Source organism: Desmodus rotundus, chromosome 5, assembly GCF_022682495.2.
Source record: "Desmodus rotundus isolate HL8 chromosome 5, HLdesRot8A.1, whole genome shotgun sequence".
NCBI lineage: Eukaryota > Metazoa > Chordata > Mammalia > Chiroptera > Phyllostomidae > Desmodus > Desmodus rotundus.
In genome coordinates this window covers 105,873,513-105,899,884 of record NC_071391.1, presented here as the reverse complement: position 1 = coordinate 105,899,884, position 26,372 = coordinate 105,873,513, and the positions used below count along the sequence as shown (strand labels likewise).

Here is a 26,372-nt window from a genome sequence, read left to right as displayed (position 1 = left end):
ACATTCAAACAAATCCAGAATATGGAACATTCTATAAGCCAACTAGTCCATACCCTTCAAAAATGTTTGTATTAAGACACACAAAAATAAAATAAAATGAAAAATAAATTTAAAAGGGCAGAGGACTGCTCTAAAGAATAAATGGAAGGAGACTCCACTCAATGCATAAACCTTGCCTGAGTTCATGAAAACACACACACACACACAAATACAGCAAAGCATTTTGGAAGCAATTGGGGAACAGAGATTATACATTAGATATTATTAAATCAATGTTAAAATTGTTGGGAATGTTAATGGTACAGTGATTCTGTCAAAAAAAAACAAAGCCCTTATTCTTGGGAGCTTTGTAGTGATATATTTAGCAGTAAAGCATCATGAATACTGAAATTTATTAATATTTTCAAAGGGATCAGGAACAAGAAAAACAACCAGAGAAAAGGAAGATGATCACTATGCACAGAGGATAGAAAGCAAATGTAACAGCGGAAACGCTTGGTGAATTAGATAAAGAAATGAGTGTTCATTATACGGTGTTTCCAACATCTCTGTAGTTTTGAACTTTTTCAAAATAAAAAGTCAGGAAAAAGATATAAAGTAATCTATAGGTGGCTAATTGCTATAGTTGGTTGTATTTAGATGAATATGCTAAATACTCTCAAATGATTTAATACTTAAAAAAAAAAGCCCACCATTAAATTCCTTCCCATTAAAGCTATCCAACCTAAAAGACAGACTAACATCACCTCTGGCCAGTGTTAGCAACATAATTTTTGTCTTTTTTCCCCCACATGAATCATGAATCATGTTTGACTTATCTGTGAAACTAATAAATCAATAAAATGCCTACAGAATTCAGACACCTTGTCAAAAACAATTTAACACTAGAAAAGCTGTAATCTGCTGGTTTTAAAATAATTTATTTCATAGATCTGTTTTAATTTCATGTCTCAGAGCATACATTATTTAACCAAGAGATGCTAGACAGAGATTGTAAAAAGGGAAACATTTAGGATAAGAAATTGCCTCAATTTCATTAGAATTTGATCCTACTTTATAAAGTCTTGCTAGGATAAATTCCTACCATACTTCTTTTGTGCTTATAAAAAAAAAACATTAACTTTTCAGTTGCCAATGTTGTAAATAAAAATCTTTACAATTAAGTATGCATTCAATTGACACACAACCAAGTAATTTCATCAACATTAGCATAATGTGTATTTCCTGTCACTGCACTAACATTAAACTAAACTTCAAACCACAAAAACATTGTGACTAACATTAAAAAGGCAAGCTGTAAGATACTCAAAGCTTATAAAGGACAAATTGCACATGGTTAAGATGGGACATCATTTGACAAGGGCTGACGCTGTGCATATGGCTGCTTTTTTTTATAAGAAGGCCACCGGCAAACAGGGCAACAATGTCGGCCACCTGCCAACCACATCACAATGCAATTCTGATGGAACACATGACCGCAAGGCAACCCCATGAGCAAACATCCATTTTCAAAATTCTCTAGACAAACAACACATTCAGTACAGTGCAGCATATCAGCAGGCCACGCTAGCCAATCAGGTTCCATATCTTCACTAGTGTTAGATGACCCATATGACCTCCGCTTCCTTTCGTACAGGCTGGTCTGACAGTCTGTATTGGCACACGAACAAGCCTCAGCACCACAGTGACTTGCTCTTCCTGGGGCATTGTGAACTCTGCTCTGTTTATCTTCAAATACTTCCTTCTCACTGCTAAAAGTGTCTGTGCTCTCGATGTCTGAGTCATTTTCAGTATCATGAGAACCCTCCAACATCTCTTCAGACTGGATTCCCAGACACTTAAATTGCCATATTGGCAAGTTTTTTATATAATCAGTTGGTATCAATGGGTGAAGCCAAAGGTCAGGGAAAGCTAATCGTTCCAAGTATAAGTCAGGTTCTTCATCCCAATCCGATTCTACAGGGAAGTTCTGAAAAGAAGCAATCGGGTGGAAGAGGTAGCTGGTGTACCAGTCCCACAGACTTGATAACCACTCTAAGTTATTGGCATTGACTTCATCAGTGTTGTTGCGCCGTCTCTTCTTCTGAAAGTAATCAATTAGTAAACCATGCCCAAGGTATGTACTGAGAAACAGGGCCGGGTGTGAAGAATAAAACATCCAATCCGCCCTCACCCAGGAAGCCAGTGTGGTTGTATTAGAATATCTCAGCAATTTTAAGCTATATTCATAAAAGCTATCTAAGTAAGGGAGCTGTAAAAAGCCCAACACCGGTAGCCAGGAAATAATTAATAGAGAATTATATGTCCCTAAAGTGCTTATGAGAACCACAAATCGCTTTATGGTAGCTCCTTGTGTGATAAATAAGTCCATCCAAGCCATAAGATTAACTAGAACCAAGCTCAAAACAAACAAATCATTTACTTCAGGTTGTAATGAGCGCAAAAATGAATCCATGGCCTGAAGAGAGATAAATTCACCTGTGTGATTTCCATATCTGTAAATTCCTTCAGGAGTTCTAAGTATGTAGGATGGCATGTTATATACACCAATGTCTGCCATGTAACTCCTGTTGTCCCAATTTTCCACATTAACAAAAATAAACTCGACTCTTCCAGTAAACTTTATACTCAGTGCAGAGAAGAAAGCTGGGGGTTGGTCAAGGTTTGCAAACAGGTATATTTTTACCCAATATTGATCACTTTTGTTCCATTCTTCTTTCAAATGTTCAGCATTATAAATAGTTTTGATCCGAGAAGCTGCATGCGTAGTTATCCACTTAAAAATGTGCTCTACTTCAATCTTGCGTCCACTGTATTCTTTAAGCATGACTTTCCCTTTAGAAGTACTTGTTTGTGGAACAGACATAATGAGTGTGGATCGTACCCAGCCTCTTCTCTTGCAGTATCTATAAGAGAGTAAACTGTAAGTAAACAGCCAGGCTGCTAGATAAGCGAGCTTGCTCATCCTCACTGTTGTGAAAACAATCTCTCTTCCCCTGATAAATTTCTTTAGTGTTTAGATTCCCTCTCCCCCAAACCAAATAACCTCTACAAATCCAAAGGCAGTACCAATATCTGGCAGCTTGTACATGAGGAAAAGCAAGCTCTCTTTTTGTAGTGTGCCTTATATCTCTACATCTTTTTTAAAAAGAAAAATGTAGCTTGAAAAATCAAGGGAATCAGCAAATACTTCAGCATTAGAGCATTATGCTAAGTGAAGTAAGCCAGGCGGTGAGGGACAAATACCATATGATCTCACCTTTAACTGGAACATAATCAACAAAAGAAAAACGCAAACAAAATATAACCAGAGACGTTGAAGTTAAGAACAATCCAACAATAGCCAGAGGGAGGGGGAGGGGACAATGGGGGAAGGGTTTTCAGGAACTACTATAAAGGACACAAGGACAAAACCAAGGGGGAGGGTGGAAGCAAGGGAGGGAGGCAGGTTTGGCTGGGGTGTGGGGCAGTGGGGGGGGGGGGGAAATGCAAACTGTAATTGAACAATAAAATAATTAAAAAAATAAAAAGCCACTTATAAAACAAACAAACAAAAAGATCCAAAAGATAATAGGAAAATAATTCCTGATCACCAGGAATTTAAAATCTTATTAAGGAAACAAAAGAAGTATAAAACTGTATATATTCTATTTCTAAACAATGTTAAGAAAAAGTTCAAAAAATGGAATATCATTGTTAAGTCTGAACTGGTGAAAATTTCATGAAAGGTTTGGAAACAAAACTAGGTCTTAAGAACGGTTAGATTCAGACAAGCAAAGAGAGAAGGAAATAGATCAGCCTACACCCTAAGCCCCTGACTTGAACGCAGGCTCTGTGATGAGAGGTGACATGCTGCACCTCTTCACTGACCTGAACACCCGCCACAGTGTCTGACGCACACAGCCACTGTTACACAGTAACGTGCGCAAAAGCTCACCTACAAAAGAGCAAGTCCCTTATTGTTTTGCATTCTCTCATCTCTTTACTAAAGACCATGAATAGGAGTGTTTAATAGAGAAGAAACAAAAATAGTAAGATTTAAGAAGAGATTCAGTCCAACGATGACCCCATTTTATAACAGAGTTAAGTACAGAAGAATTATCTAAAATTAAATCACTTGTTTAGATTTACCCAGTAGGGTCACGACTCCAGTCCTTTTGGAAATGGACTGATTCTTACTATAATATTTGACATTACTCCCCCCAAATTGACAAATGAGGAAATAGTAAAAAGATAAAAATGGTCATTGTAGTACAGTGGTGAGATAATAAATGAAATAGTTCTCTTTTAAAAAAAATTTATTTTTTTTTCAAAAACCTACCCTGTGAAATTTTATGCTATGTAAATTTACCTCAGTAGAAGTTGAGAAAAATCTACCACGTGGATGCATTTTCTTTTTTGGAGTCCAAAAAACTGTCTGTTGATACATTTTGTTTGTTACAGATTTGTAAATGGATGGCAATAAGTAAGTAAGTAAGTAAATAATAAAGCGAAGACAACATGTTATGTCATAAAGTCACGGTTAGTGATGACTCTGGGAAACTATATGGGTGGCTCAGAGTCACAGACCACAACTCTTGATTCACTTCCTTAACAAGATAAAATAAGATTGCATTAATATCAATATCGCTTGAACTGAAATCGTTTGAGAATTACATATCCTAAAAAAATAAAAAATCTTCTATCCCTTAACAATGTATTTGTCTAATGCAAGATAGTAATTCACTGACATTAATTCTATTTTTACCCTACCCCCAAATCGACAAATGCACATATAGATAATTGCCTTATTTACATCTTAAATAGCTTTAATTTTTTTAATTGCATATGACACTTATGCTGACATAGTTCTACTCTTCTTGGTCATTCTTGTATCCTTGAAACCACTCTAGAGAATATCTGGCTTCTGATTTGTGCTATAAATTGAATGAAAGACTTTCTGATAGTAAACCTTAGTCTATAAAACAGGCAGTTTAGTGAATATTATTTTTTCATGTAAGAAAACAAATGTACTATGTGTTCCTTTTCAGTTCAGAGCTAAGTGATAGTTTTAAGGTTTATCATTCCAGATAGAATTTAAGAGCCAGGAAAATATAATTCTGTATTTATCATGCTTCTTTCAAATTAAATCACGTCTTCCTGACTTGAAAAACACTCTAATACTTATAAAACACCAGGCTACCATTATATATTTATCTAAACACTCTTCCAAAGAAATCCAATACACAAAAAAGTATATCATATTAATTTAAACCTTACTGCTAAGCATTAGAAATAAATAGTATACATATTATTTTTAAAGAATGTTATATTACCTTTTATCCATATAAAAACTTTTACTGTCAAATTTTAGAAAGCTTTTTAAAGGTCTAAATACATTCAGTAACAATACCATGAAAATATCCTCTAGTTTTTAAAGTAAATCTTTTGAGATCTTTTAGAGAATGTAAAGACTAAAAATGATAGGAAACATGGCTTGTGAGTTTTGGTGCTCCAGCTTCTGGTGTGGCATGCTTGATATTCTGTTTATATAATGCTATTTCTTCAGATGAAGTCACTTGCCTCGTTGGCCTCCCTGGCTCTTCCCCCAGTCTCTCCTACCCTGCTTATTCCATGGGCCCCTACCCCTGAGGCTCTCACAATAGGTACCCCGACCCATTTACCTTGATTTCTCCAACCCCCACAAGATACACAACCACTTCATTATGTACTTTCTCTAAAAAAACGCAGAGAATAGACCTGAAAGGTACAGCCGTCTGAGCTAGATTGCTTGTTTGGGGAATGACATTCCCAGGATTATTGCCAGGCAAGCTGGATACGCAGGTAAAGGAATGAAAACTTCTGCCATGGCAGTCAGACACTGCCCAGAGGTGGTGGTCTTGAATGGTCTTGTGGGGGTGAAACAGGTCAGGGAAGTACTGCTGCGCAACGGGACTGGCCCACTAGACAGAGGAGGCTGTCCCGAGGCCACCCAGAGAAGGGGCTGCAGTAAAGAAAGCGACACGACAGTGGAGTAGACAGATTTGGGGTTTTTAAAATTCTGGGATCAAAATGATGACTCAATTATTCAAAATATGATTAAAACACTTGCTGAGTAACACTATTCCCTGGCCAGTTCTTCTAGCTATTTTGTTCTTCTGTATCTCCAGAATCCTCAAAAGAAAGAAAAAACCCTGGCTGAGCACAGCTTCCATGCAAGAACAGTTCTTACCTTGGAAGACTTTCTGAATAAAAGGAAACAAGCACATGACCACGTTAGAACTGATACAAGTAACTGTGTATCAAAATCTTCACCTTTGTGATGAAAAGTAAGATAAAGTGCTTCTTTAATAACAAAAAATTATAGCTGCAATCAACAAAACAGCAAAATGTTTCTCAAAAATATATCTCTTTATCATAAATAAGGTGGGGTTATTTGAAGATGAAGGATTTAGAGGAAAATGTATAGGTAGCTTATATGAATCTTCACCATTCTTCAGCTAGTACAGAATCGAAAAGAGCTTTTCCAAATGAAGCTAGAAAAATTTGCACTAAAATCCACTGGCCTCAATTATGATGCTTCTGATATATTTTGCTTTATAAGATTACACCAGAAAAATCAAACATTACTATTTCCTTCAATGTCTCATGCTTAATTATCTTCATTTTATGTTGTGCTTACTTTATTTTTGAACTCTTTATTAATGTTATCTAACTTATATTAGACTGTAGTATGTGTTTAACCTTTATGTTTTTGTAATTTTGTTTTTACTTGATATTTTCAAATACACTGGGTTGGCCAAAAAGTTTGTTTGATTTTTTCCCATAAGATGGCTCTAGTAGCACTTAGTTGTCTTTAACTTCATTCAAAGCTATTTTGTTAGACTGTATTGTGACAGCTGTCATATCAGTGTGCACTTAAAACAACTTAATAAAATTGGTGAATTTTTGTTTAGACATTTTAACATTGAAGATGGAAGAAAATACGCAATTGTTTACGGCACATATGCTTTACTATTTCAAGAAAGGTAAAAATGCAACTGGAATGCAAAAAAAGATTCATGCAGTGTTCGGAGAAGGTGCTGTGACTGATTGAACATGTCGGAAGTGGTTTGCGAAGTTTCATGCTAGAGATTTCTTGCTGGAAGGTGCTCCATGGTCTGGCAGACCACTTAAAATGGATAGTGATCAAATAGAGACATTAATTGAGAACAATCAACATTATACCACATGGGAGATAGCCAACATACTCAAAATATCCAAATCAATAAAGTTATAGGTGAAAATGAAAAATGTGTCTTTTATGGAAAAAAACATACAGACTTTTTGGTCAATCTAATATTTATAAGTTGCTGTGTTTGAAATGTATTATTTTTTATTTTTAAAAAGATTTTATTTATTTATTTTTAGAGAGAGGGGAAGGGAGGGAGAAAGACAGGGAAAAAATTATTGATCGATTGCCTCTCCCATGCACCCCAACTGGGAACCAGACCTGCAACCCAGGCCATGTGTCCTTGTTGGGGATCAAACCAACGACCTTTTGCTTTGTGGGAAGATGCTCAAACAACTGAGCCCTGCCTGTCAGGACAGAAATGTATTACTTAGTCCACTGATTTTTTAAAAAATCAATTCTAAGTATTTCTCAATAAAATACTGACTTTTGGCATAATCTGGAAAAATATCAAAGTAACCAGCATTATCATTTGTTCTAACTTTGCCATCACCAGTGGGGTAAAAGAGATCTTTCACTTAGACTCTGGGAATGATGGAACCAGACTAAAAACAGTTGTTTTTCATAAATAAAGAACAGAAATAATAATGATTTCCTTTTCATAAGAATATTAGTACTTAGGCTGTCTCGGACATTTCACCAAAAGGCACTGAACTATGATCAAGTTTCTGTGATGAAGATGGGGATGGAGCTTTGTGGGTAGACAAGGAGACTGAATGTGAGTCAGGAGATACAAGAACTTCCTCCTGATCCCCAACTCTTAGGGCATCCTGCTGCAACAGCCTTCACCTTACAAGTGAGCAATTCAAGGAGAGAGTAAAGAGAACTAAAGCAAACGTGGGCCTAAAGAAGCAAGGCAGGGAAATCTGAGGTGTAGCAGGGGTGCAGGAGGGTTTTCTCTAGCTAATAGGCTTCCCACTGTGACCACATATAAGGAACGTAAGTCGGGCGTGTCTACCTACATTAGAAGTTGCCGTATGTTGTGGGGGTTTCTACATACATATCATATACCCCTTCCTTAGCACTAAATAAAACATGCTATCTATGCTATTTATTAAATAGTTATTGAATGGATAATTAAATAAACAGACAAATTGAAGTTATAACTTGGTGGCACCAGAAAATGAAACAAAATGCATTATAAAGAACAAATAATGGAATAATAAAACACAAAATCATTTGACAGACTACTGGAGATGATGACGAAAATAAAAACAAATATGCCTATAAGGATTCCTGTCTGAGAAAATGGAAAAAACAAACAAACAAACAATAAAAGACAGAAAAGGAAAGGTAGAAAAGGCACAGGGTTTATTAAAGAAAAAGAGAATGCGCTGGTCAGGTAGCTCAGTTGGTTAGAACATCATCCCAATACGCCAAGGTTGAAGGTTCAGTCCCCCGTCAGAGCACATACAAGAATCAACTAATAAATGCATAAATAAGTGGAACCACAAATCAGTGTTTCTCTCACTCTCTCCTTCTCTCCCTAAAAATCAACAAATAAAAAAAATTTTTTTAAAAGAAAAGAGAGAATGAATCTGAATTTGAACACTGGGTTTAGCAAACAGGGTATATTAGGAATAGGCAGATGAAAATTAGTGCCAAAATGCAAACCACAGATCTGAGTTATGGAAAACTTAGGAAGCACAAAGGTGTCACCTAAAGCCACAAATGTCTTGAAGTCCCTCTGGGAAAGAAAATTGAAACAAAAAGGACCAAAGGCATACTCTTACAAGTCCCCCCACTAGCAAGAACACAGAAGAATCAGATAGGAAAGAAAAGAGATTTCAGAGAAAAAGTAAGTAACTGCCAGTTTATCAAAAACTACTAATCAAGCACCTGTGTAACTGACAGTGTGCTAAATATTGTAAACAGCTTTCATTTTAAAGCAGCTTCTAATATCATTGTCTTTATTTAAAAAAATTCTGGTCCGAACTCAAATTCTAAGAATTGCCTAATCCGCTTACCTGGGGTCACTGGAACAGTTAAAAGTGCCTGTCCGTATTCCAAATCTTGACACCTTTTTCACCATTTTCTCCCAGTGGATTTTACCCACCAAGGGGCTTCTGTCATTTGCTATGACCTATTTTCCACAAAAGAAAAACAGAAACTTCAATAACCTAAACTAGAGTCAAAACAACCATTTATAACATTACTTCACTTTTTTGTAAAAGATACTCCGTTCCTAGTTCTTTTTTACTGTCTCACATTATCATTGCAATCTTGTAGAAGGAGCAACTCACTGTCCAACTGGGAAAGACCTAAAATACTGAACACAGTTCATTGAACTCCTGCACTCTGGGGCAGTTACAAAGAAGGGGAGTCACAGCCATATTAAAAAGCCAGCCACATCCTTTCTCCACCATACGGTGTAAGAAAATGGCCCTTGGAGCCATTTCTTTGCTCTGAAAAATTTAAACAATAATCCAAGTAAAGCTTACTTAAAATGATCACATATGGATTTGATGAGTTCACATTTCACTTTTTTATAAGTATGGTTACGGAGCCAGAGTCGAACACATGTTTTCTATTAAACGGTGCTTTGACTAAAATCAATACTCCTTCTATGGTCCTTTCATAACAATCATGAACGGTTCTAACACATAAAAAGAATACCATCATGCATTCTACATTTTTGAACTGCTACTTCAAACTTGAAAATAGCTTTCAAACACAATTAAGATTGGGATAAAAATATTTCTTAAAAAAAACTAAGCTAAATTAACTTGAGTAAATTAACCTTCAAAATATATAATGAATTTTTTCTTAGCCTTTGTAATTGTTCATACCTTTTCCCTTTATTCTTTAACTTTCCTGCTTTAAATGAAGGCAGAATTCCAATAAAGATACCAGTAAAAAACAAAAATAAAAGAATATTTATTAAAAACAAAAAACACAAACAAAAATAACTAAATAGAAACTTAAAGGAAAGCCAAAAACATCCTCATGAAAACATCCATTTGATTTATTTTAAGCCCAGGGTGTATGTGCTCTACTTTATTTTTCATGAATGCTATATTACTGGTACTATTTAATTCAAAATTATAACACAGTACTCTGAGGGCCTCTAATCTTTCTGGAAGGAAAGGCTATTTTCATGTTCACAAAGCCTCCAGGAAGTGAAATCGCAGGGGTGTGTGTGAAATGAGTGCCAACAGTCAACTCCCAGGGAGAGGCAGGAGATGGTACAGCTCCCTCATCTGTGGCCCCTCTGCTGGAAGTCTAACAGATTTGCAAGGGCAACAGGAGGAGAGAGAGCACATGGCGGTGAAAAATGACACTTATGTGCCAACAGTCCAATAAACACTGCCATATACTACTGATGTCATCATCCTCAAACCTACAGACATACATGCATATGTAACATTTTGTAACATAACTTTGATGCTTAATAAATACACGAATACAATTTAGGGCATAAACAAGGTTTTGTTAGTACTTGTTAGTGACAATAAATGATCTTATTGAGGGAGACACAAGTTATTATTCAAATGCTCAGATGGCTGACGTAACCAGAAAGAGGGCAGTTTGAGGACATGGTCTTAGGAGGTGAAAGCTCTTTCTGAGGAGGTTCATTTCACACTGGTTACATTTGGGTCCCTAGCTCTGCATTTTTTTTCATGGTCCAAATGTGCTGTATAAATTTTACTTGAAGAATAAGGGAGATCAAGCAAGACAGGCATTTCTTTTCTTTTTTTTCTATCATTCAAGAGTCAATATAGTAGTTCTTTCTGTCAAGTAATCAAAGAAATCTTGAGCTTATTTTTTGATTGCTAAGGGTTAAGGAGGGTCTGTGCAATCATATTATCATATTCCCTGTTCTGCCTTCCTACCTAAAGGGGTGGGGGAATGGGGGTCATCTTTAACAGTCACAACAACAACAAAAAAAGGAACTCCCTTTCACTCCCATTTCAAGGCTGCAAATAACCCAAACGTTTCAGGTCTGTATTTAAAATGATACTGCATCAGGGGATTAATCAAGAGGTACTTTAATCAATATGAGATATGGCCCTAAGTCTAGGAGCATCTTCCAGTGAACATCCTGATCACCATACAGGTACCTTTCAGATTTACAAGAGCTCCAGCGCTACGAAAGGAGGTAAGAATGAGAAGGGGTTGCTTCCAGGCACTCAGGTAGCAGCGCAGGCAACAGAAGTGTGTGAAAAGAGGTGGGAACACCCCTGTGGTAAGTACATGGCAATGTTTAACCCTAGAGCCTATTTATTCAGCAAGCTGTTCCAACACATGCTTTTGAAGAGTTTAATGACCTCTGACTGAGAAAGCCACACAAAAATGAAAGATCGACTAGGCATTGCATGAAAGCATTTTATTTGACTCTAGAGTTATGTTTATGCAATTAGAAATTATTTTGTCCAATGACCTCAATAGACATGTCATTCAACTAAAGGGTTAGCATAAATTAAATTTGGTGGAGGCTGAATTAAACAACCACTAAAAATCTTAATATTTTCACAAAATAACTCATCTGGCTGAGTCACATGGCATAACCCAATGCTTTAAGCCTATTACTACTGTGTTGCACCAGTAAGAGTTCCCAACTATAGCTCATACCCACCAGAATGCACAATGATTCCGAGAGGCATTCACACTCTGGTCTTATTAAGAAAGGAGGCATATTTCTTGGCAGTTGACTTCTCTATGGGAATATTATCAGAGACTGGAAAAAAACTAGATAAAAGTATAGCCTAAGTTCCAAGTCTGGGACAGATTTGGCAAAAGGCTACAAGTGAAGCAATCTTTTCCCTGCCCCCCACCCCTGCCCCCAAAGTATCTGCTGGCATCCCGACACTTGCTCACCACTGTATTTCCTGCCGCTAGTGCGGTGCAGCTAGCCTAACTCATTTGGGTACTCATTAAATATTTATGTTGAACCAAACAATTTTAACTTTCTATGGTTTAGTAACTCATTCTTCTACTTCTGATTATGTAGATTCTCTAAAGTCTCCAAGTTTTTAATTACTGTTATAATGAAAGTCCCTTTCCCAAAAATCTGTCATCTGGAATGTTTTCTGGACAAACATTATCATAAATAGTATCTTGCTATGCAATTGCACATCAGTGTTTTTAATCCCAGTCAAACATAAAGACTTCCTATCTGGTATATTTAAAAATATACCTTTTCCATTACATAACTACTGCATTTTCCCTAGGTTCCACTTCATTGTCTAATACACTTCTTTAGGATCCCTTAAGATGCTAGCGCCGTCACTCACCACCGTGCACCGTCTAACTCAGATGGGAAAGATAATAAACTATATAGTAAGATTTTTACTGGCTCACACATTTCAGTTAACCAAACTATAAGCTGTTTTATGGCATAGACTATCATTACTCGTCTTTGTGCCCTCAGTGCTCACCTCAAGGTTCAACTGGCAGACATTAGATTTGAGTATCTGTGAGATGGCTGAACGAATGGATGGAACCAGTGGTTTCCTGGTAAATGTTTAACTAGCTCTCCAGAAGAAGCAGGAGGCTCTGATTTACTGATTTCCTTAGTGTAAATATTCCCAGATGGTCTACTTCAAGTTAGCAACATGACATCTCTAAATATGGAGTTGGGAAGAGATGTTAACAATCACCCTTCATGAAACAGTATGAGCTGGCACCAGCACATCGCCGGATGGAACTGGGTTGGAGAGTGTGTGATGCCAAGTGTTTGTATCTTCTGATGTCAACCTGTGTAGTCCGGTTAAACTTACAAAGAAAAACTGGACCTCAGGTTATTGCCTACTGTCTTCCACACGTACTTTAGGTGTTACATGGGTGGAAGAGAAAGCCACACACTTTTGCCTACCTTTTAAAGGTGGATTTTATTAGTAATCAGAACATTTGGCATATGCCTTTTATTATTATTAATCCCCATACAACATCTAGGTTAAATTAAATAACATAACTGCACAGAACAGGAGTAGTGTGCAGTAATATTTTCTGCGTCTCTCAATATTTCATTTTAACAGGAAATTCCTTCTTTCAAAATCATAGACCAACCTAAATATATATACCCAAATGTACAAAAACATTAAAAGTGCGGAAAAGTGATTGATGAGAACAAAACTCAATGGCATTTAATTATTTCTTTGGTTTTCTCACAAGCTTTCTTTATGAGTAAAGCAAAAGTTTTTCACTAATACAAAATAAAGGATAAAGTGGCTGGCCATATACAGTGGAACTCGGTTCTCGAACTTAATTCGTTCCGGAAATTGTTTGAGAAGTGATTTTTTCTAAAACCAAATCTCCTTTGTGTGTAGCCTGAGAGGCTCATGACTGATCATAGAAGGTACCCTTCTATGCTTAAAAGGGTTGTCAGGTAGACAATTGAGACCTGAAGGTTTGTTAGACAAGTGAGGTACTTTTTTGTGTATATGAACAACTTGGTCAAGGACCACAATGTTCAAGAACCAAGATGTTCGAGAACTGAGGTTTGACTATATTTTGCATTTAGAGTAGTGTCAAGAAAGGAATAAACAGGTTAGAATTTCCCTGGACAACTATTATCTAGGAGCAAAGATGAACAAATTTTAAAACAGCTATTAACTCTTTTCAGCCCAACAGGAAATACATTAGCATAATATTTCAGTAGATATTGACCCAAAGCTTTACTTCCAATACTATGATGCTTTTCACTGCTATCTCAATTCCAGTGATGTTAAATTCCTTAAGATGTGACAAAGCCGGCAGGGAACAAATATCACAATCCTCCTTTGCACTTCTTTGAACAAAAGTCAAAACACAGAGATAGAAATGTTAAGATAAGGATAAATCCATAAAACCCATAAACTAGGCAAACTTTTCCATTTCAGAAGCATATCCACTGTTTATCTGCCTCTCTAAGAATCTTTTGAAAGAAAAGTAATTGTCTCCTGTTTTGTGATGCTAAACTAAGAAGATTGGGTGGCAGCAGAATCAAAGAATCCACAAAACTGAAAAATAGCGAATGAAATAAGCTTGGGTTAGAAACAAAGCAGGAACTAACAGAATGTTACAAAGAACTGTTAGAAAAAAGGGTCCTTAGTCCCTTTCACCTCACACTACTAAGAATGTAAGGCAGACAAACAAAAGCTTGACGTGAAAAGGAGTACCCTAATACTCTATTTCAACAAAAGGATAATTCATGAGCACGAATACATTTTCAAACAATTAAAAGGAGGAAAATATAAAGATCTTTAACATGTATTATTCAGAAAACAAACTTATGAATTGTAGAGAAGACAGATATCATAAGAAATACAGGATGAATTGAATAAATTATAGAAATTCATTTTTTCCTTTCATAGTGTCATTCCCCATGAAGTAAAAGAGATAATCGATTTAGATTATCAATCAATCTATCCAGAAACATAAAGAACTGACCAAGTAATAGAATAGCTAAGTCATATACCCATTTATTATTTTTTTTATCCTCACCTGCAGACATTTTTCATTGATTTTTAGAGAAAGAGGAAGAGAGAGAGAGAAACATTGATAGGTTGCCTCTTGTTCACATCCAGGCCAGGGACTGCACCTGAAACCTAGGTTTGTGACCTGACCAGGAATTGAACCTGCAATCTCTCAGTTATGGGACTACACTCCACCTGAGCCACACCAGCCAGGGCTCGTATGCCCATTTATTAAAGTCACATTTTCCCTAAATAAATAAATCCACACATCCTTTCAGTAAAATAACATATGAAGTTTAAAGTGCTAATTATCAGTCATATGCTACTTAGTTACATTTTTTCTCAATAAATACAAAAGGAAACTAACTATAATTCATCTGTGTCAGGAAATGATACTAGAAAACTGAGAGGAAAAGATGGGAGCGCTGGGGTATGCTTAGCTATTGCTTATATAGCATACCTAAAATAAAGGCGGTTTGAAGAGGACTGAGCTGGCAGGGATCTTTGCATCCTCACAGATTTAAAAAAAAAAAAAAAAAAAGGAGTTCCAGCCAAGATGGAGGCGTAGGTAGATACTCTTTGCCTCCTGGCACAATCAAAAGAAAGAAACAATCCATTTAAAAAACAAAAAAATGACAACCAAGGAGTTAAAGAAGAAACATTCATCCTGACTGGTAGGAGGGGTGGACATAGGCAGTCAGGGCAGAGGGGACATGTGGCAAAGCTGTGGCTGGCAGACCAGGCTGCAGGTGATGGACCAGGGGCCCACATTCGGCGGGGGTGGCGGGTGGGGAGGATGTGTGGATAAACCAGGAGGACCAACTGGGTGGTGATACAGACAGTGAAACCTAGGGTTCCACCTTGGGGAAAATAAAGCCTCAGAACCTCTGGCTGTAAAAACCTGTGGGGGTTGTGGTGGTGGGAGAAACTGCCAGTCTCTTGAAAGTGGGGGAGAGCTGAGCAAGGGGCATTGTTTCCTCTCTGACCACCCCCCCCCCATCACATACAGTGCCACAATGCCATGAACTGGGTTGCCTCACCCTGGTGAATACCTAAGGCTTCACCCCTTACAATGTAACAGGTGCACCAAGACAAAGAAATATGGCCCAAATAAAAGAACAGATCAAAACTCCAGAAAAAGAACATCTGGCCAAGATGGAGATGTAGATAGATACACGTTGCCTCCTCGCACAACCAAAAGAAGTACAAAAACAAACTTAAAAACAAAACTAACCAGAACTGTCAGAAAATTGAACTGTATGGAAGTCCAACAACCAAGGAGTTAAAAAAACATTCATTCAGACTGGTAGGAGGGGTGGGGCAGAGACAGGCAGCTGGGGCAGAGAGAACGCTGCAAGGCAGTGGCTGGAAGACCAGGGGGTCCCATATTAGTGTGCAGGATAACTGGGAAGAACAACTGGGGAGTGAGACAGACCTGCAACTCAGGGTTCCAGCACTGGGAAATAAAGCCTCAAAATCTCTGACTATAAAAACCTGTGGGGGTTGCAGCAGCGTGAGAAACTCCCAGACTCACAGGAGAGTTCATTGGAGAGACCCAACCACCCAGGAATCAGCACCAGAAGGGCCCAATTTGATTGTGGGTAGCAGGGGAAGTGACTGAAAGTCAGTGGAGAGCCAAGCAAATGGCATTGTTGCCTCCCTGACCCCTCCCCCACACACAGCACCACAACTCAGTAAAGTGGGTTGCCCTGCCCTGGCGAATACCTAAGGCTCCCCCGCTTACAACATAATAGCTGTGCCAAGACAAAAAAAAATATGGCCCTAATGAAAAAACAGATCAAAGCTCCAAAAATAGAACTAAGTGATGAAGTGATAGCAACCTATCAGATGCAGAGTTCGAAACACTGGTAATCAGGATGCTCACAGAAATGATTGAGTATGGGTGCAAAATAGAGGAAAAAGTGAAGGCTATGCAAAGTGAAATAAAGAAAAATATACAGGGAACCAACAGTGAAGGGAATGAAACTGGGACTCAAATCAACGTTTTGGACCAGAAGGAAGAAAACAATCAACCACAACAGAATGAAGAAACAAGAATTCAAAAAAATGAGGAGAGGCTTAGGAACCTCTGGGAGAACTTTAAACATTCCAAAATCTGAATCATGGGGGTGCCAGAAGGAGAAGAGGAAGAGCAAGAAATTGAAAACTTATTTGAAAACATAATGAAGGAGAACTTCTCCAATCTGGCAAAGGAAATAGACTTCTAGGAACTCCAGGCTGAGAGAGTCCCAAAGAAGTAGGACCTAAGGAAGCACACACCAAGGCACATATAATCACATTAGCCAAGATTAAAGATAAGGAGAGAATCCTAAAAGCAGCAAGAGGAAAGGACAGAGTTACCTACAAAGGAGTTCCCATAAGACTATCAGCTGATGTCTCAAAAGAAACCTTACAGGCAAGAAGAGGCTACAAAGAAGTATTACAAGTCATGAAAGGCAAGGAACTCCATCCAAGATTACTGTATCCAGCAAAGCTATCATTTAGAATGGAAGGGCAGATAAAGTGCTTCCCAGATAAGGTCAAGTTAAAGGAGTTCATCACCACCAAGCCCTTATTATATGAAATGTTAAAGGGACTTATCTAAGAAAAAGGAGATGATTAACTTATTAACAGTAAAAGGATGACAAAGTCACAACTATCAACAACTGAACCTAAAAACAAAAACAAACTAAGCAAACTAGAACAGGAACAGAATCACAGACATGGAGATCATGTGGAGGGTTACCAGTGGGGAGGGGGAGGATGAGGGGAAAGAATGAGGGAAAAGGTACAGGGAATACGAAGCATAATTGGCAGGTACAAAATAGACAGGGGAAGGTTAAGAATGGTACAGGAAATGGAGAAGCCAAAGAACTTATATGTATGACCCATGAACATGAACTAAGTGGGGGAAGATGCTGGACGGAATGGGGGTACTGGGTGGAGGAAGATAAAGAGGAGAAAAAAGAATGGGACAACTGTAATAGCATAATCATTAAAATATACTTAAAAAAAGAGCAAACAAATTAGACAGCTTCTTCTAAAATAATGAGAGAAAAGAACAGTAATTCAAACTGTTAAAAACTAATTTTTGAAAGTTATCTTTTATAAGAGACTAGATAAATATGACCTGAGCTGGCAGAATGACAAGCAACCAAGAAAATATTTCTCTTCTATTTCTAGCAGATATTTTTATTTTTATTTTTTTAAAAAAGCTTTCTTTTAGGAGCTTACACCAAAGTTTCTGTGCTGGTAGGTTAGCTGGTGAGTTCAGAGTGCAAAAGACAGGGTTTCAATCTCAGTCTTCTCAGTGTCCTACCAAGAGACTGTTCTTTCAACCCATTTCAGCCATTTGACAGATAAAAGCCCCTGGTCCCAATGAATATGAGCCAGACAGTGCTGATAAGTTCCAATCTTGAAGGTCACTGGAAAAATTGTGTTTACGTTTGTCTCCTACTACAATAGTAACACACAGAAAACCACATAAATACATTCCATTTTTCTAAGAAATCATTCTAAAGTATTAATACCTATGAGGTTTAAAAAATATTCAGACAATAATTTAGTGATTAGAATTTATAATGCTAACATTCACTATCATTATTTCATCTTCACTTCATTCAAGTGTCACCTTATCACAGAATTCCTTGTTACTCTCCATCTTCTTACCGTAACTGACCTAGCTTATTTTCTTCTTACCACTTTCCACAAACTGATGTTACATTAAATATTTATTTATTTAGAACTGAACTCTCCCAAGTGGAATTCGAGCTGCCTGAGAGAGCAAGGACTTAGCCTGGTTTATGTTCCTGATGTATCTTGAGGGTCTTGCATACACATATTTTGTGAATTTTGTCACATAATAAGGGAATTAAATCCATGGATATCTTTAATAGGACATTAAAAATGTTAGATAATTTATAAGCCAAGAATAAATTGCTAATTAGTGAACCAGAATATGTTTGTTGTATACAGGTAACAACACCCAATATGCATACCAAAAGATTTCCAGACTTTTGACATGCTTTCCCAAGTCTGGAAGGTGCTCAGCATTTTTACCATTCATCTTTATGGTGTCATTCAATGTGTGGACAAATATGTAAACACATGGGGCAGTAGGACTGGCTATTCAACTTAACCTCAGTAATAAAACTAAAGTTATCAAAATCAGTTAAGTTCTCCTTAATCAGACTATCAGAAATAAATATCTGGGAAAAGAAGTGGAATAACAATTTACTTATAAAACTTTAAAGGTGCTGCAGTTTATTTTTCAATACCAACTAATTAACACAGAAATAAACTAGAATTTGATGGATAAGGTATGAACTATAGCCTCCCAGGTTCTCTCTCTGCTGAACTTAAAAATTACTGGTTACAAAGATATATACAGATTCAATGCAATCCCTACCAAAATACCACTGACATTTTTCACAGAACTAGAATAAATAATCCTAAAATATATACGGAATCACAAGACCTTGAATAGCCAAAGCAATCTTGAGAAAGAAGAACAAAGTTGTAGGTATCACACTCCCTGATATCAAACTGTACTACAAAGCTAGAGTAATCAAAACAGCATGGTACTGGCATAAAAACAGACACATAGATCAATGAAACAAAAGAGAGAGCTTAGAAATTGAACCACGCCAATATGGTCAATTCATCTGTGACAAAGGAGGCAAGAATATGCAATTAGGTAAAGACAGCCTCTTCAATAAATGGTGTTGGGAAAACTGGGCAAATATATGCAAAAAATGAAACTAGCCCACATTCTTATACCATATACAACAATAAACTCAAAATGAACTGGAGAGTAATATGTAAGATCTGAAACCAGAAAACTAGAAAAAAGCATAAACAGTAACCTCTTTGACATCACTCTTAATATATATATTTTTGATATATCTCCTTGGGCAAGAGAAACAAAAGAACATATAAACAAATGGAACTACATCGAACTAAAAATCTTTTGCACAGCAAAGGAAACCATCAACAAAACGAAAAGACTAAAGACAACCTACTGAATGGGAGAAGACATTCACCAATGATACATCTGATAAGAGGTTAATATCCAAAATATAACGAACTCATACAACTTAACACCAAAGAAAACAAACAATCTGATTTAAAATGGGCAGAAAACCTGACTAGACACTTCAAAAAGGAAACAGAGATGGCCAAAAGACATGAAAAAATGCTCAACGTGAGTAATTGTCAGGGAAACACAAATCAAAACCACAGTGAGGTATCACCTCGCACCTGACAGAATGGCTACATCAATAAATCAATAAACAACAAGCGTTGGGGAGGATATGGAAAAAAGGGAACCTGTTGTATTGTTGGTAAGACTGCAAATTGGTGCAGCCACTTAGAAAAAAAGTATGGAGTTTCTTCAAAAAATTACAGAACTACCATATGACTGAGCAATTCTACTTCTGGGTATTTATCTGAAGAAATCCAAAACACTTATTTGACAAGAAAATGCAACCCTGTGTCCACACAGTATTATTTATAATAGCCAAGATGGAAACAACCTAAGTGTCCATGGGTAGACGACTGGATACACATGGGGTACATATATACAACAGAATATTACTTGGCCATAAAAAAGAATGAAAAATTACCACCTGCAACAACATGGATGAACCCGGAGAGTATTATACTAAATGAAATAAGTCAGAGAGAGAGTAAAACAAATACCGTATGATTTCACTTATATACAGAATCTAAAAAACAAAATAAACAAACAAAACAGAAACACACTCATAGATACAGAGAAAAAAATTGATGGTCACCAGGTGGGAGGGTGGGTGGGGGGATGGGTGAAAAAGTTGAAAGGCATTAAGGAAAAAAAATTTAAAAGTACAAATTGCCAGTTGTAAAAATAGTTATAGGGACGTAAAGTACAGCATAGGGAATATAGTCGATAATATTGTCATAGCCACATATGGTGTCAGATGGATAACAGACTTACCAAGTGATCACTTTGTAAAGTATACAAATGCCTGATCACTATCTTGTACACCTGAAACTAACATTGACATCAACTGTATTTGGCAAATAAACTCACTTTATATTACTGCATTAGATTATCTGGAGGGTAGTCAGTCAAACACAATAGGAAGATTACAAGGAAAGGAAAGGTCATGGACCTCCAATGTAATCACCTGAAGAATTCCCAAACCTTAGCCCTTTAGCCTAGTGAACTACAGTATTATTCCATCCTCCTCAGACATATATGTATTTATTTGAGACCATATAGAAAGTCTACAGAAAGTCTATCCACCATCATAATGAAATCAGTGACAGAACCAGATCTGCAACGAAGGCCTCTGAACTCAGCTTTTCTACCACATTTTGCAGTCCTATTCCCAAATTGAAAGATATATGAAAACACAGCTATTTTGTTTTTTTATACCCTGAATCAAACTTTGTCAGCCCCAGTGTGAAATGACAAGAGCACTAGACGAGAAATAAGGGGATCTGGGATTTGATCCTAGTTCAAAATCATAATTTTAGCTGAATTCATGCTGTTAATTTACTTAATATGATACTTTAAGGAACTAACATTTTAAAAATTGAAATAACTTTAGCCTAGCCCTAAGTAATATTTATGAAATATATGTTCAATATATTGATTTTTCTAATTTACATTAAAATATGTAAATGATAGATAATATGTGCCCACTTATTTACCAAGAATGGTACATACACTATACTTTGGGAACATAAAAGGTTATTTTTAAAGTCCTTCATAGCTCTAAAAGTCTAATATACTAATTTAATCTCACAGTTTTCATGGGAGCTAGGGTTTAAAATTATAATATCATCAATTTCATAAGCAAAGTAATGAGCATCCCCCACCATTCCCTACAATAGCTTGTCTACAGTCACAAAAGTTGGCTATCTCATTATAGAAGGACTCCTTTACTTTTTTTTTACTTTAGGTTCTTCCTTTAGATATAAAAATTATTTGGGTCACTGAGTTAAAAACTGGATTTTAAAAAAATTAAGAGAAATAATACAAATCACTAAATTAAAGGAATATATGTGTGCTTCTTACTTTAATGAAGATCTACAACTAAAATGAATTTGCTTCTGCTGATTCTAAACAAAGCCGTCAACCCTCTTTCCCCAACATTTCCCATCACCCACTCTTCAATTTTCATTTTCCTTGGTCTACGGAACCTCTTTAAGGGGACACTGGAGCATCCCTACGAGAACTGAGGTATGTTTAAGAAACCTGACATAAGTACACAGAAGTGTTACCAACTGGGGAATGCCATTTTGGTAAAAATAAATTCACTTCTATCATCGTTTCTGGTACCTGAACCAGCCAGATGCCATCTTTTGTGTCTTCTACAAGCTCATAGAAATGCATTTCACCACTGAAATTGGTACTAGAAACAGATTCAGATGCTTCTTCTTCCTTGAGTGCAGAATAGAGCTCACCTTCCATTAAGTCACCTGAAGACCGAAAAAATAACATTAGTAAGATTTCAAAAATCCCTCGTTCCCCAACTCCATTGATTAACTTCATTTTACAATGTTAAAAATCATATTATTCTTTCACTGCACTCTGTAAGATCCATACATTCAGTAAATATGTAATAAGAACCTACTATGTGCCAGGCGAAAATGGACAAAGACAAAATCCGTCTCCTCGTGGGGCTTATAATCTGGGAGGGTGGGAGCGGGTCATCACATAATTTATTACGGAATTACTAAATTTCTACTAATCCAAAAGCTAACACAATTATTATTTAGTTTTATATGTAACATATCCAGGCTTCAAATAATTTTTAAACAGTATGGTTTATATACTTCTGACTTACGACACTTAGAAATGAGTTTACAGAATTTGCCATCACCATATGCTTAACGTAGCAATAGAGCTTATTTGGCTTGGAGGTTAGATATACATGATCACATATAAGGTCAAACTCCACATTCAAACACAAATTAACAGTATAAATTTAGAGCTTACATCATCAAAAAAAAACCTAAAGGAAAACACTCATGTCAAATTATTTTAACTTTTGCCTTAAATTTTAAACCTGAGAAAATAAGCACTTTATCATCCGAGCAGCAAAACCACTCAACAAATATTTAAATTATAAAATTAAATTCCTATACCAAGGCTTCTCTGCTATCCAATGTGTAATCTGAGTCATATATTTGTAGGCTGTATTTTTTAAGTGATATGTACATCTCTGTACTGTCAAAAGTGACAAATATTTTTAGGCCCAAAGGAAGGCAACATTAAATAAAAGTCAAAAGGAAAAAAACTGTGTTATCAAAGTATTTTACCATGAAAAATGATTTGGCTTTGGCAGTTCAGACACATTTCTAAACCTAGAGTTTACTTATTAGAGATCTACTTTACTCCATTCCCCCCACCCAAATATAAAAGTCACTATCAACCGGTTAGTAAATAAGAGGCAAGAATAACAGACAATTTTATGTTTCCTCTAAAGAAAAATTTACAGAGAGCGTTCCCTCCTCTATCCCAGCAGGGATATTTGAGTTCGATAGCCCTTAACTTGCAAGTATGTGAGTGCTAAATCCTCTGGAGTTATATTCTTGTCTATCATACTATATAGCTATAGGGTACTAAATAAAGAAAATATTTTTCTTGCAAAAGACACAGCTGACAGCTATACTTGAAACAACAAAAAAAGAAATCATCAGTTTCAATTGTTATCGACAGCAATCTAGAATGCCTTTCTTAAATGATAGTACATTCCCCTCAAGGAAGTATATCTAAACAAGGATATGCTTTATCCATGGGTGGAAAAAAAATTAACCATAGTTTTTACCCAATCCTACCCTAGTAATCGAAAATGCATTCTTTAACATGGTATTCCCTTAGCACTACTTCAATTCTATTTCTCAGCTCATTTAAGTTGATGCAGCAGTGCCTGTGACACAGAAGGGGAAAAAAAGTTTACATCCAAAATACAAGGTTTTTTTAAAAAGCCCTAACCGAAATATAAAACAAACAAGGTGGGCATTCACAAAAAAATATTCACCTCATTTTCACCACACTTAAAGTATGAAAAACTAATACTGTACAGTGTACACTTTCTGTGTATTTAAACTCATTATTTTAAATTTAAATCTTAGGCCTAAATGCTTCTTTGACACTAAGTATTTCAATGATATGTTCCCTAAAGGTAACTTGCTATCAATAAAGTGACAAATATTGCTATCTACAGAGAAGTTTGGTGGTTTTTCTTATATTCTTATGCTTTTCAACTGACAACTAATAATGCTTTCCAGTTTGTAACATTCCCGAATTTTGAGAAAATCAGTGAACTTAGTAAACAATGCTAAGAAGCTGCCCTTTAAACTGTTATACTACAAAATAACCTTGAAAAGACACACTTATACCCCTACAAATAATTCGAGACTCCTTCTCAAAATGGGGATTCACATGTTTTTTGTAGAAAACATAGACAAAGAAAAACTGGGCAGCTCTCGGAGGAATCGGCTTAACTCTTCCAGGTAAGGCCTCATTCTGGGGTTCCACCACGTACGAGGAAGCACAGGTCGCTCCCCACCCCGGGTGGAGAAGACATCAGGGTAGCCCGATACTCGCCTGACTTTTCCACCAGCTCCCTCACATCCTTCTTCTCGGGCAGCCCGGAGTACCCCAGTCCTCGGCACTCCAGAATGGTTTTCAGCTTCTTGAAGCTCAGCGCCACCGGATCCACCAGCTGGGTGGCAAAGATGCCAGTTTCGTACCACACAATGGCCTCAAAAAACCTGGCCAGGACGAACAGGACCAGGAAATAGAGGAGCAAGAAAAAAAGCTTCAGCCACATCTTTCCCGGCGTCTCCTCTCTTTGCAGAGAGCTCCGACTACGAAAAAGAGGAGGGTGGGGGAGTTTGTGTTCACACCGGCCTGGGCGAGGGCACAACGATCTGAGAGTGCGGCTCGGCCCCTCCCCGCCGTCAGTGTCGGAACATCCCCGGCCCGGGGCAGGTGGACTTGGGTATCTGTGGGGTGAGGGCCAGACGACGAGGGGCACAGGCGCAAAGCCTCACTCCAGGCCTTCCAGTCCAGAGGCGAGAAAAATAAAAGGAAAAAACTTCAAAAGCCCCATCAATTAAACACCGAAAGGAGAGGGGCGCGGGGAAAGCCCGCCCAGGCAGGGGGCACTGACCGAGGTGGCGGGGTCGTCCTTCCAGCACCTTAATCTCAAGGGGAACAGGGAAGCCAAAAATATATTTCCGATCCACAAAGGAAACGGGGTCGGGGCTGCAGGCGGGGCCGGAGGGGCAGGCGGGGATCCCGCGGCGGCGGGTCAGGAGGGCGCGGCACTCCGCCCGGCCAGGCCCGGGGCCCCGCGCGGAGAGGACTGGACGCTGCAGCGCCGCGCCCGGTGCCCAGGGCCCAGGCCCCGCTGGCCGCCCAGGCTCCGCGAGAAGCGCGGCAGGCGCAGCGGCGGCGGCGGCTCCAGGTTCGCTCCGGCCGGCGGGCGGCGCTTTTCAGGCGGGCGGGCACAGCGGCCCGACTCGGGAGGGGGCGTCGCGGTCTCCGCAGAGGACAGTGGGGCGCGCGCGGCGAAGGTCCTGGAGAAATAAAGGAAAAAGAGGCCCGAGATGGCTCCCCGGGTGTCTCCTAGCCACGCTGCGCCCGCCCCGCTCGGATGGCCGCCGCGGGTCCCGGCCGCTGAACCCAACGCCGCGGTTACCTCGCGAGGCCGCGACCGTCGTCTCCAGAGCAGAGGACCGGCTGCGGCCGCAGCCCCAGCCGAGACACAACAAGTGACGTCGCCGGCGGGGCGGGGCCTGGGGCGGGGCCCAGCGGGAGCGCACCCGGGACTAGCCGAGGACCCCGGCGGCCTAGCCCCGGCTGCCTAGCTGGGGGGGGGCACGGAAGAACCGAAGCCGTCACCGGGCTTCCAAACGGCTCCCAGAGATGTCTTTCTGAAGTCTTCTCTGCCCTCTTTCCTTTTGCCCTGAAGATGTTTAGTAACTGATTTTGTCGGAGGGTTGGACGTTGGACTGTGTCGCTTTGTGTATTTTTTGTAAAAATGTGTCACTTAAAATCGGTAAAAATAGAAAAGTATGTTTATGCTAGGTCCTGGTGAATTGGTTAAATTTTGGCATAGTTGGTTTGAGGTAGTAGAGGGTAAGACCCAGAAAACAGTGATTGTCAGTCTCTGTGTGAGAATGTAGCTTGTACCCGTGTGTTAGAAAAGGTTTGGCCGAAAGGGCAGCTAGAACTAGGTCCACTGCTGCAATTTCTTCCCTTCCTCCCCTCAGTCTGAGGGTTGTTAAAAGCCAGGGATGGAAGCGCTCAGTTCCCAAGATAAAAGTTGTTTAATGTTAATATGTCCCAGTGCAAAGTTTATCTTTGTGTTTTCTTTCATTACCCTTCCTGAGTGTGGGCACCGCCAGCAAGAGCAACTTATACAGAATGAGTAGTGTGAGGGAGCATGCAGTACCCGGTCCTGTATTTATTTAACCCCGTTGGAGCATACTCTTTATGACAGTCTCTGTGCCAGTCCTGAAGGAGAAGGGGGTTGCATACACAAACTAAACAGGGCCGGATTCTACCAGCCCTCTTGATCATGAAGGAAAAGACCCAAGAATTACAAGAGAAACATTAGCCAAACGTGTGCAAAGCTATCAAATATCTTGAACTAGGAGTGAAAGTTTTAGGAAGCGTGGGGGTGTGATCCTCACTCTTGGAGCGAATGAGCAATGAGAAACAAAGAATGGACTGTGGGAATGTAGTCTCCAAATGGTACCCC

At 38.3% G+C, this 26,372-nt stretch overlaps 1 protein-coding gene across 5 annotated transcripts; it reads right to left on the bottom strand.

Moving 5' to 3' along the window:
- Positions 1-794: 794 nt before the first annotated feature.
- RNF103 (ring finger protein 103) lies at positions 795-25,385 on the bottom strand. Of its 5 annotated transcripts, none has more exons than XM_053923676.2 (5): positions 25,308-25,385; positions 24,209-25,185; positions 21,935-22,074; positions 9,178-9,293; positions 795-2,906 (listed from the first exon to the last, which is right to left on the bottom strand). In XM_053923676.2, exons 2-5 carry the CDS (start codon positions 24,432-24,434, stop codon positions 1,337-1,339), a joined length of 2,052 nt encoding a protein of 683 aa, XP_053779651.1. In that variant the 5' UTR covers positions 24,435-25,185; positions 25,308-25,385; the 3' UTR covers positions 795-1,336. The 5 variants fall into 5 exon arrangements, 4 of the variants coding, with proteins under 4 accessions (XP_053779651.1, XP_053779653.1, XP_053779652.1 ...); XM_053923678.2 differs by having other exon boundaries at positions 24,209-24,471; positions 25,308-25,346; XM_053923677.2 differs by lacking the exon at positions 25,308-25,385 and having other exon boundaries at positions 24,209-24,471; positions 24,777-25,297.
- Between the last annotated feature and the right edge of the window lie 987 nt (positions 25,386-26,372).